Source organism: Perognathus longimembris, chromosome 11 (assembly GCF_023159225.1).
Source record: "Perognathus longimembris pacificus isolate PPM17 chromosome 11, ASM2315922v1, whole genome shotgun sequence".
NCBI classification, from domain to species: domain Eukaryota; kingdom Metazoa; phylum Chordata; class Mammalia; order Rodentia; family Heteromyidae; genus Perognathus; species Perognathus longimembris.
This window is the reverse complement of record NC_063171.1, coordinates 10138379-10151125: the sequence shown is the minus strand read 5'-3', so window position 1 is coordinate 10151125 and position 12747 is coordinate 10138379. Positions and strand designations below refer to the sequence as shown.

Here is a 12747-nt window from a genome sequence, read left to right as displayed (position 1 = left end):
TTCAATAGACCACAACTCAGCTGTTCTATAGAATGTTTTCCTGAGACTGTTGAGATTTCTGATAAGGGGAAGGATGAAGTGCTTCATAGTTCCTCTAGTTTGTTTTTTCCCTCTCCTGGGTGCTAAAACAACTTAGAATTTGTTAGGTGACAGGGTCCTGGGTGGGCAGAGATGACTTTGGTAAGTTTTGTTGCCAATAAGCAATCCAACTTAATTACTTGTCAAGCTAGACTTGAGTCATTCTTCACTTTTTCAGTATTATCCTGTTCAGAGACAAGCATTTTATGTCTCCCTGGTAAATTCACACAGCAGTTAGCAATTTCAATAATCCAAGTAAGAGATGAGAGATGTATGGACTGAGATCATTATCTACAACAAAATCTTAAAAAAGCATTATAAGACAAAACTTGAAAATTTTAACGAAGACTAGATGTTTGGTGACAACATGAAGTTATTGTACACTAATTACGTGTTAAAATTATAGTGTCATATTGTTTGATTAATTTATTCTCACTGCTATAAAATATATTTGGCTGAATATTTTGTAAAATACAAATTTTTATTTTCATAGTTCTGCAGGCTAGGAACAGGATCAAGGCTCCAGCAAATTGAGTATGAATGAGAGCCCAGTCCTTAGAGATGATCCCTTCTATGTGTCCTCAAATGGCAGAATGAGCAAACAGGTTCTGTAGGCTTCTTTTATAAGGAGATTAGTTACATTTATAAGGACATAACCTTCATGACCTAATCATGTCCCCAAGTACCATCAGTTTGATGGTTAGGTTTCAACATATGGGCCAGGGAAGGGCAATACACCACACATATACAAACATTAATATCATAGCATTGGGGGCTGGGGATATGGCCAAGTGGCAAGAGTGCCTGCCTCATATCCATTAGGCCCTGGGTTCAATTCCCCAGCACCACATAAACAGAAAATGGCCAGAAGTGGCGCTGTGGCTCAAGTGGCAGAGTGCTAGCCTTGAGCAAAAAGAAGCCAGGGACAGTGCTCAGGCCCTGAGTCCAAGCCCCAGGACTGGCCAAAAAAAAAAAAAAAATCATAGCATTGCATTGTTAACATTATATTTTAGAACTACATACGGAAATACTTACAGTGAGGAATGGAAGTGTGAAGCAGTCAATTATGCCAAATATTTCTGAGAGTACAGTGAGTACTGAAAATTAACCATTGGGATGTGAATTAGTGACCTTGACAAGAGCCATTTCTGTGGAATGGTTGGTAAAAGAAACAGGGAAGAAAGGAAGATGGTAGGTACAAATTCATACTTTGTAAAGGATCTTTTGAGAACATTGAGATGACTTGTAATAATGCACTAGTATAGGCAGCAGTAAAATGAACTGTCTTAGGAGTAACCTCACAAAACTAAAAACTTGAAGAATTCCTGAATCTAAAGGATAACCCACGTGAAAGGATATCAGAAGGCCCTGGGAAGCAGTTCTGCATGCATTTGCCAATTATCAGCTCTAAACTAGTTAAACCAAGGCAACAAGTTCAGTGGGAACTAAAGAATCCTTAATAAACTCTTCAAGGGCCATGACTTTCAGTTCCTTCCTTCTATCCTAGGGAGTCCATCTGGGCAGAAAACAACAGAAGCCTACCTAAGGGATTTGGTGAGGACACACACAAATACATGTTTCCAAAGAAGCAGATGCTAGACTCAGCAGAGGATCCAGACAGTGTCATGTTGAAGATGGCCTACTCTACCAGCAACTGACTGCTTTGTTTTGGAAATTCTAGGCACAAGCAACCAGTGGATAAACCATTAACACCACTGTTAAGGATGTGGAACAACAATCTTATGGATATTAGCTTTTCTAGAGAATGTGTGACTCATCATAAAAGACAAAAGTACAGAATTTAAAATCTGATCTAGCACAGGTCACTTCCATCAGATGACAGCTTTGCTAATCAAGACAGATTTTTGTTGGCTATCCTACAGGATACAGGAGCAACAAACATATACAGGCAGTGGATGGAGGAAGTAGGACAATGTCCATCCTCTAGGTTCTCTAGCCTGAAGTGGACTCTATTTTGACAAGTGGACAAGGGAGTTTTGCATGGCTTTTAATGTTTCAGTATTACAACGTTCTGGATTTCTACTTACTAGAGGTGACTAAGAAAGTTTCAGATCTGCAAAATTTTAATCAAAGGACTAGAAAAAGTGGAAAGAAAGCATCCAAACTGAATAGTGGGGAAAACAGACTAATGTTGCTTTTTGCTTGCAGTATACTGAGTGTAGCTTGGTCTACAAACTGGTCATATCAGTTGTTATTATTGTTGTTTTCTTTTTGAATTGTGATGAAAAAGATTTCCATTTGAACCATTTCAAGTGCACAATTCAATGACATTAAGACATTCACAATATTTCTAGAACTTTTGCTTCCTCCCTTAAAGAAGATCTATACCCTGGGTAGGAATGTGGCTTAGTGGTAGAGTGCTTGCCTGGCATGCATGAATCCCTGGGTTTGAGTCCTCAGTATCACATAAACAGAAAAAAAACAAAAAACAGAAGTAGTGCTGTGGCGCAAGTGGTAGAGTGCTAGCCTTGAGCAAAAGAAGCACAGGGACAGTGCCCAGGCTGCAAATTCAAGCTCCAAGACTGGTTAAAATAACAACAACAAAAAAGTCTGCACCCATTAAACAAGTCTCTGTTTCTCCTTTCCATCCTCAGCCCATGGTAAATGCCATACCACACTCTGGCTGCAGGAATTTGACTGTTTTAGACACCTCATATAAATAGAATCATGTAATATTTAGATTTTGTGCATGGTTTACTTCAAATAGCACAGTGTTTTTTAAGTTCAACCAAGTTGAAGTGTGTTCTAGAATTTCATTCCTTCTATGAATAATCTCCATATACATATATATGCATGATGTGGTTAATGTTCAATGTTATGGAGGTGCTTAGATTTTCTCTCCAGGGAACTTGGAAAGGGGAAGGGACTCACTGAAACTAGTCATTTTGGATCCATCTTTTAGTTTCCACCAAATCCATGCTAGTCACCAGTGCCCAGGACAGTGTGTTAGTATGGCTCAGGACCACCACCTCCTGTGCAGCCTTGTATGTATTGTGTGTGCAGGGACAGAGGAAAAAGTAGCACTTGGATTGTGATCACGTTCACAATCTATATTTAACTTGTACTATATTTGTATTGTTACTAGGGAAAAGTCTCTGTGGGAATGTGTGCTGTTCTAAATATAGCATCTACCTCCCTATACCTGCCAGATTTAGGTTGGAGATTTGGGAGCACTGGCGGTCACCTCCAGAGGACTTCAAGAGGACTTCAAGAAGAGTTCTGGGCACCAGAACAGAATTTTGACACATTTTATAGCAGGACAGTAAGGACTTCGGGTCCAGCCAGTCAAGGACTTAACCTTGGTTCCCATCTAGTGACTTTTACTTTCTTACCCTGGAACTTTGAGGATGGTAGGCTCCTACGTTGTACCATTACAATACACATTATTGTAAAAGACCTTGGGCCTGCCTTTCAGTTTTGGCCTATTTATCTACCATTTCTCTGTTTGCAAGGGTAGCTAATACCATTTCCCAAGCCCTCCAATATTATGATTACTTTCGTTTATATTGAGTATAGGAGGCCCAGTGGGTGTGATTAAAGCTCCCCAGGAAGTGGAGAGGCTTATGTGGGATACTTCATCCAACCCTCCCACCAGCACTTGGTAAGCCCAGGCACTCATAAATATTTATGAATGAAGGTAGAATGACTGAAAAGATGAATGAATATGATGTCTTCAAGCTGGATGCTGCGAGATGAACTGTGATGAACCACTGAGGTTGATTTGCCTCTCTTTAAGCTTATCCTTGGGACTTGTCCCTACATGCATGCAGGAACCACGATAGGGCAAGGATGAAGCGGGCTTCGCGAGCGGCGGGGTCGGGGGCTGGGGAGCAGGGAGGGCTGTGATGCACAGAGAGGAGAGGAGGGACTACAAGACTGGGCAGGGGAGAGCTGTGACGCGCCTGCAGAGAGGGGAGGAAGCCACGAGTGCATACTGGGAAGCGTGACGGGCTCGCGGAAAAGGGCGGAGCTACCAGAGCGCGCTGGAGAGCCTTGACTGCCTACAGAGAGGGGAGGGGCTACGAATGAGAGCTGTGACGCACCTGCGGAGGAGCGGGGCTACCAGTGCGTGCTGGGTTGGGCGTGACGTGCCTGCGGAGAGGGGCGGGGCGGCGGGGCTACGGGGCGTCCCGGGAGGGCGTGGGGCGCGAGATGGGCGGGGAAGGCGGTTTGGCGGTCCCGCGTCGAATCCTTCCGCACCATGGCCAGAGCTGCTCGCCGTGTCCGCGCCGCACCCTGTGACTTGTGTGCGGTGGGCCGCTCGTGCAGCTGAACCTTCTGGGGCCGAGCGCGCGGGCGCCGGGCCATGTACTCGGGGAACCGCAGCGGCGGCCAGGAGTACTGGGTGGACGACGGAGCCGCCAGCTCCGCGGGTCCGGCGCCGGCGGGGACCCTGAGCCCCGCGCCTCTCTTCAGCGCGGGCGCCTACGAGCGTCTGGCGCTGCTGCTGGGCTCCACCGGGTTGCTTGGCGTCGGCAACAACCTGCTGGTACTGGTCCTGTACTACAAGTTCCCGCGGCTCCGCTCTCCCACCCACCTCTTCCTGGTCAACCTCAGCCTGGGTGACCTGCTGGAGTCCCTGTTCGGAGTCGCCTTTACCTTCGTGTCCTGCCTGAGGAGCGGCTGGGTGTGGGACGCCGTGGGCTGCGTGTGGGACGGGTTTAGCCGCAGCCTCTTCGGTGAGTCGGCCGGGGGGGCGGGAAGCAACGCCCCGCGACAAACTTCCCTCCTCAGGGTGGGACGAGGGAAGGGATTCGCAGCCGGGACCCTGGCCCCCTCCGGCAGCCGCTCCGCTTCCCTACGGACCCTCCCGCCCTGGTTCTCGGACCGGTGTCGCCCAGGGCCCCATCCTCCACCCTTCCCCTAATCTGCCTTATCGTCGGCACCCGGCCAGGACGAGCCCCTCTCCTCTAGGTTTCCCGGTTTGCCCCTCAACCAGGGCATCTCACTCCACGGGAAAGAAACCGAGAAATGCCAGGGGTAAAAAGTGATCAACTCCTGGAAGTTGGAGTAAGGAACTAGAAGAGATTGAATTGACCTATTGTTTCCTGAAAGGAGAGGTAGAGGTTTAAGGTAACAGCCTCAGGCATTTGTTTTTATCCTGTTATTTAGTAAACCATTGAATGTTCTCTGAAGAGTAAGATCTCTTCATTCACGTTTACCAAGTGCAAACTGACTTGTGCCCTATTAAGTATTTTTTTTCTTTGTTGTCAAAGTGTGATACAGAGGGGTTGCAGATATGGCAGTGACTACATTTCTTGTTCTACTTGTTACCTCCTCCCTGATTTCCGCCCCCCCTCCATAAAGTATTTTACTGTTCTTTTCCTCATGTTTCTTCCCGATGAAATATAAGCTGACATTACTGGTGGCTCAGAGAATTCCAACTCTAGGGAATAATTAATTGTGCAGCCAGTAGATTTCATTAGATCAAGTAAAATTTGGTGGGTCTACTTTATCATACTTCTACAGTACTTCTAAAATTATCCCACTTGACAATTTGAGGGATCAAAGACATGATATTATAACGTTGGGAGCAAAATTACTTACATGCCCCGGGAATTTCATTTGTATAAAGGTTTATAAGACAGATTTTCTAGTTTCTTTTCAAAACTCTGAAATCCATCAGTAACTGGTCACAGCATTTTTCTTTGCAGGTATTGGAGAACAAGACCTTTGTAAAATCATACAGATATATTCGCCAACCTCCTGCTTAAGCAACTTGTGTTATATGCCATGGTTCCTTAGAGAGGTTTTTTTGTTGTTGTTGTTTTGGAAGGAAACAAGATGTTAGAGAAGTCGTGATTTCACTTGCTTGACTTTTTTCAGTGATGTTTTATTCTCCCATAAACATTAGTCTGAGCATTTCTTTAGTTTTTTGTGAAATTTTCCAAAAATTTGAGACTTAGGGAAGGGACCTTAAAGTTAGGTAGGTGGAGATAGAAATGGTTATATGATTATATTCTTTGTTAGCTTAAAAAATATCCAGTAATTATTTTAGGCAGGACTAAGCTTTAATAAAGGTAATTGCAGCCCCAGGCTTAAAGTGTCATCAGTAGTGTTCACTGGGGGAAATAATGTTTTTCCACAGGTATGAAAGTTCTTTTTTTCATGAAATTTCCTTTTTTCTATGCTGGAAAATTCTATTTTGTCAACTATGAGTTTCCTAACAAGGAAGTATTCAGTGTTTTAATAAGTACTAGCAGCACCTAAGGTTTTCTTTACCTCATTCTGTCTGCTGGCCCATCCTTCTGTGTCTCCTATCCTCTTTCCTTTCATTCTCCTTCAGCTTCTTGCTGGGGCCAACTCAATTAGAAGTTCTCCCCCTCCTCCCCCAGCAATATTCTAAGATTGCCAGAAATGTTTTCTTCATGTGAGATGGTATTGTACCCAAGGGTTGCCCTTTTTGTTTCATAGGAACTTTATTTTTACTATTATTATTTGGTAGTATTGGGATTTAAACTCAGCACCTTGCTTTTCTCAGCAAACACTACCACTTAAGCTATGCCATTGGCACTTTTTTTCATTAATTACTTTTTGACAAGGTATCACATTTTTGTCTTTGCCACCTTGAGTGCATGGTCCTCCTAACTATGTCCTCCACATGCCTGGATGACAGACTCACATCACTGCACCTGAAATGGGTGCTCATTATCTTTTCACATAGACTTTGTCTACCTTATTTCCACTTCCCAAGTACCTGGGCTTACCTGTTGTGTACCATTCTACCCAGCTATCGGAACATTTAATGCTTTGAATTAGAACCAAGAAATTGGAAGGAAATACCAAAATCGAGAGACACAGGGTAAAAAAAGACAAACAACTACAAAAGCAATACTTACAAACTATTTGATGAACATGAACTGAACAACTGAACAACTCATGGGGCTGGGGAAGGGAAAGAGGGAGGGGGGAGGGGGGAATGAGAGAGGCGGTAACAAACAGTACAAGAAATGTATCCAATGCCTAATGTATGAAACTGTAACCTCTCTGTAATTCAGTTTGATAATAAATAAATATATATACATATATATATATATATACTAGAGGTAGACATTCTGGAGTTAGGGAATCAGAGATTTGCTTAACCCCCTGGAGGACAAATCAAAAGTAAGGTTTGGTAGTATTTAAAATATTCTTAGCAAAGGTTAAGAATTTCTTTACCCAGCATGTGCTTGTGGGTTATGGTGTAGGATGCTTCCCTTGTTATCCCTCGCAAGAACCAACCATGGAATTAGAAGGCAGGCAAAGCTTAAAAATCCTGAATGTGATTGCATGTTTCAGAGATGTAGGAGAGGTGTGCCTAAGAAGGGGGAAGACCACACTGGTCTAGTGACAAGATATTGGGTCCCACTCAATCCTGTAGCTTACTCACTGTGTAGGCTTTCCCAACTACTTAATCTTCCCTGCCATTCGTTTCTCATTTTCGCTATGGAGTACCTAAGCTTCATGATCTTTGAGAACATACATGGGGTTTGTATTTTGAGAACTTCTTTAATGTCTGTGGTTTAAAAATTATTTAGTCTTAGTGCTTATGGCCTATGTCCTTGTTTCTTCCTCCCACTCTCAGTCCTGTCCCCTTGTAAGCTAAGAATAAGCACATATCATGGTTTACCTGTCTTCCTCTTCATACCCTGTTAGGAGAAGGTGAGAAGGCCACATAAGTAATTCAAACACACACACACACACACACACACACACACACACACACACCAACTATTTCATCCTGATTAGACTAGGCAACTATTTCATCCTGTGCTCAGATCCTGGCTTCTCAGGAAATGGTGAGAATAAGTTAAATCCCTGGTATTCTTATTATTGAGACAGAGGCTTTGACTAGTCAGGGCTATTAGGTAATCATTTCAGTTAAGCTGACCTTGCCTTGTCAGTTTCATCTAAGTTCTAGTTGAATGGAATAATAAGTCCTCTTACGTAAGATTCAATATGTTTAATGGTGGTGAAAATTACAGGTCAGAGAGCTCTGTTACTGGGAGAACTATCACCTTTAATGATAAACAGGAGGAAAGCCAGCACTGGAGATATGTGCCAGGTGAGTATACCCTCTGGGCCCATGGCTGTTCTACCTCTGGCCACACTAAGCATTAAGTGTACCTTCTACACATAGAAAATAACCTGCATTATGGTAGAAGTTAACAGGAGAAACTTTCTCACTGCCCCTTCTAAGTAAGAATTGTAACATAATAGTTTTGGCAGAGGGCATTTAGAAAGACCTCTTTTCTTAGGAGACAGAGATTCATGATTGCAGACACAGGTTGGCAAAATGCAAACATTACCTTCTTCAAATATTAGAAATAGGTGTTATTTAGGTTAACATTTTAATGTATGAAACCAGAAAGTTCTTTTTTAACTTAGAAATGTACATATATACATTCAAATAAAAGCATTTAGTAATAAATTTCCCCTCAGAAGGCTTATTTTATGTGCTTGCTTTGTAAAAGTTTTTTATTGTTATTATAAAGGTGATGTACAGTAACATAAGTCAGGTAAAGAGTACATTTCTTTTTGGACAGTGTCACCCCTTTCCTTACTTTCTCCCAGTTTTTTTCTCCATACCCACCCACAATTTGTATTAGTTCATTTGCAACATAGTGTTCAGTGAATACCATTGCTGCATTTGTTCCTCCATTTATTTCTATAATGCTAAATACTTTACTGCAGGACTTCTTTTGTGGTAATCTGTTTCAGTCAAAATAATCTTATGTAGTTATCATAAGATCCTTAGAGTATAAGCTGGAAAGGTCTTTTTAATTGCTCTGGAATCATGCAGACTGTATTTGGTGACAGAAATATTCCTAACAATGTTTCCATAAGTCATAATCTTTTGATGCATACACTTTCTTTTTGTCGAAGCTCACTGTTGTGTATAATTTTATTGAAATTTTTTCTTAGAAGAAAATAATTGTCTTTATTTTCAGTTTTATGGGAAATTATGTCTTTATTATCACATTGCCTCAAGAGGAGGTTATATATCTCATTCATTTTCAAGAAATAGAAAACATGTAAGAAAGTATGATGTGGCTTAATAGACATTAGTGTGCAAGTAACAAGCCACGTACCCGTGGATTGTAATTGCTGTTGCATGAAATTATTTTTCTCTTACATTGTTTACAATTTTATTTTCTTGAATTTTCTTCTTTCAGAGAAGAGTTCCAGTCACAAATGCATACGTAATGCAATTTGACATTTACTGCTAAGGTGAAATGCAGAAATGAAAACGACACATCCACTTTAGTATTCTCAGATGTGACTAGATGTACTTTATCATGTTTCTTTGCAATTGACTTATTACAAAATGTTTATAAAGGTAACAGTTAAATAGCTAGGACCTGCATACTTCCAGGATAAACTGAAACACCACAAGGAGAGTGATTTTATTTCAGCATAATCACACCTCAGAGGAGCCCTCAGCCTAGATCCATACGTGTTTCTTCAGCAGCAGCTGTCACTAGATACTTTGCCTCCTAGGATGGCTGACAGGCTTCCCACAGAGTTTGATGTAGTGATAATAGGGACAGGATTACCTGAGTCCATCCTTGCAGCTGCATGTTCAAGAAGTGGACAGAGGGTCCTGCATATTGACTCAAGAAGTTACTATGGAGGCAACTGGGCGAGTTTTAGCTTTTCTGGATTGCTGTCCTGGTTGGAAGAACTTCAACAAAACAGTGATACTGAGGAAGAAATGACTGCTGCTTGGCAAAACTTGATCAAGGAAACAGAGGAAGCCATCCCTCTTCGAAAGAAGGATGAAACTATTCAACATGCAGAAGTATTTTGTTATGCAAGTCAAGATAAGGAGGACTGTGTTCAAGAGATTGATGCCCTGCAGAAAAATCCTTCTTCAGAGACATCTAGTACCTCAGTTAAACCTCTAGATTACACATACCTACCTGAAGAAAAGCATTCATCACCCATTAGTAGCTACAAAATACCTGCCAAACACACTCAAAAAAGTGATGGAGAGATTTCACTGGAAGTACCTGATGTAGAGGAGTTGATGGAGAAAGAAAAGTACTGTGGTGATGAAGAGAAAAGTGAAAACAAACCTTCAGACAAACCTCAAGACAATGCTGATAAACAAAAGAGAAATAAGATTACTTACCCTCACATGGTTAAAGAAGGCAGGAAATTTAATATTGATTTGGTATCAAAGCTGCTGTATTCTCAAGGATCATTGATTGATCTTCTAATCAAATCAAATGTTAGTCGTTATGCAGAATTTAAAAATGTGACTCGGATTCTTGCCTTTCGGGAAGGCAAGGTAGAACAGGTGCCTTGCTCCAGAGCAGATGTCTTTAATAGCAAAGAACTCACTATGGTTGAAAAGAGGATGCTGATGAAATTCCTTACATTTTGTCTAGAGTACGAGCAGCATCCTGATGAATACCAAGATTTCCAGCAATGTTTATTTTCAGAGTACTTAAAAACTAAAAAATTAACTCCTAACCTTCAGCATTTTGTACTACACTCAATTGCGATGATATCAGAATCTTCTTGCACTACATTTGATGGCCTTAAAGCAACAAAAAACTTCCTTCAATGTCTTGGGCGGTATGGAAACACTCCCTTTTTATTTCCTTTGTATGGCCAAGGAGAAATACCCCAGTGTTTCTGCAGGATGTGTGCAGTTTTTGGTGGAATCTATTGTCTTCGGCATAAAATAAAATGCCTTGTAGTCGACAAAGGATCTAGAAGATGTAAAGCAGTTATAGATCACTTTGGTCAGAGGGTAAATGCTGAGTATTTTATTGTGGAGGACAGTTACCTTTCTAGGGAAATGTGCCCCAATGTGCAATACAAGCAGATATCAAGGGCAGTGCTCATTACAGATCAATCTATTCTGCAGACAGATTCAGATCAGCAGATTTCCATCTTGATAGTGCCGCCAGAAGAGCCAGGAGCTTGTTCTGTTCGGGTCACGGAATTGTGTTCATCCACCATGACATGCATGAAAGATACCTATCTAGTACATCTGACCTCTTCGTCTTTAAAAACGGCAAGGGAAGACCTGGAGCCAGTGGTGAAGAAATTATTTTCCTCTTTTGCTGAAACAGAAGCAGATGAGGAAGGACCCAGAAAACCAAGACTCTTGTGGGCTCTTTATTTTAATATGAGAGATTCCTCAGGGGTCAGCAGAAGCGCATATCATGGCTTACCTTCCAATGTTTATGTCTGCTCTGGGCCTGATTGTGGTCTGGGGAATGAGCATGCAGTCAAGCAAGCAGAAACACTATTCCAGGAGATATTTCCAAGTGAAGAGTTCTGCCCTCCTCCTCCAAATCCAGAAGACATTATCTTTGATGGTGATGATAAGCAATCAGATGCTTCAGGAACTGATAATAGAGCAATGGCCAAGGTAGGAGACCTTGAGGAAAGCAAAAGCCTAGAAAACCCAGGACAACACCCTCAAAATTAGAAAAGTGAAAATTGGAAATTTTCTTCATCTTGGCATTGAATATTCTCACTTGGACAGCTTCCATATGAGTAGTTACAGCTAACTATATAAGAAATGCCCTGCAGATGCCCTTAGCTATCTTTGAGACAGTGGACACTGTATGTCTTAATTAATTTATCAGTAACTGGCTTTTGAACTTTGTTTCAGCATTGGCTCCATGATCGAGACTTTTACTATGGAGTATATGTGTAAGAGTTTCATGTAAACATTTCAGGTAAAGGGAAGGTAAAATTGTACCTGCTACCGAAGTTCAGATTTTATCTGTAGAACAATAAATGTCAAAAGCATACTTCATTTACCTTTGCAGCTACAATTTCTACCACTTGTTTGAATTGTGAAACACATACACAAATAGTAAATTATGTAAGCTTTTTATATATAATACAAATAAGTAGACTTGGTAGTAAGAATAGCAACTAATACAAGTGCCAGTATGACAAAATACAGTTGTCTAATTGTGGAATGGTTAGCTTTGCATCATCCTTTATTCTTTTTGAAGGTCTGATGTTACATTTTGCAAGTGATATCATTCTCTTGACTGAACTAGTGAGGTAGTGCTATCAAGATAGCCTTCATCTTTATAAAAACAGCATTATTTAGAACTGAAGAGCTCATTTTTGGAAAGAAAAATTGCAAAGAAAATCTATGGGATAAGATTAGTTCTTCAGAGTCCTGCCTGACATCTAAAAAAAGCTTCCAACAGATAACTGAGGCCAAAATAGATTATTTCAGGGAAGCATTACAGCATAGACTTTCAAAACACAATTACCAATAATTTTCTTAGAGTTTGCTATGTGGAGGAACCAACATTGGCATCTTGTCTTACTTTCATGATTCCCTAAACCCTTGATCTTCCACTATTTAGTGTAAGATTTAAGAGTGTAGATTCTGCAAAAGGAGGAAAAAGCATCGGTGACAATTAGGATCTAGAGCTGCTGTGGAAGATGGGTAGACACAAGGTTTTGCAGCTTTGTGAATCAGAGAAATGTGAGAATAAGATTAACTGAAACCAAATACCATTTTAGGACTGTGCATCTCTTGAAGCAGAATTTGGCCATTTTAGCAAAATAATGCTCTTTGTTAACATCTTATAATCTGAATCATGTGTCATAAAAATTTTAGGATGAAATATGTTTCCAGTATACTCTTGTTCATCAAAACAATTATTTTTCAGGAAA

At 41.1% G+C, this 12747-nt stretch overlaps 2 protein-coding genes across 3 annotated transcripts in view; both read left to right on the top strand.

The window, feature by feature from the left end:
• The first annotated feature begins 4283 nt into the window (after nt 1–4283).
• Opn3 (opsin 3) overlaps nt 4284–12747 on the top strand; it is a 29398-nt gene continuing 20934 nt past the window's right edge. The window contains exons 1-2 of one of the 2 annotated variants that reach the window (XM_048358077.1): nt 4284–4778; nt 9258–9400. In XM_048358077.1, coding sequence (XP_048214034.1) covers nt 4406–4778; nt 9258–9298 — 414 coding nt within the window. In that variant the 5' untranslated portion in view covers nt 4284–4405 and the 3' untranslated portion in view covers nt 9299–9400. Of the gene's footprint in view, nt 4779–9257; nt 9401–12747 lie in introns of those variants that run through there. The other variant, XM_048358076.1, reaches the window with a different exon arrangement.
• Chml (CHM like Rab escort protein) lies at nt 9581–12691 on the top strand. Its single transcript, XM_048358072.1, has one exon. The coding sequence runs from the start codon at nt 9584–9586 to the stop codon at nt 11528–11530; it is 1947 nt and encodes a 648-aa protein (XP_048214029.1). The 5' UTR covers nt 9581–9583; the 3' UTR covers nt 11531–12691.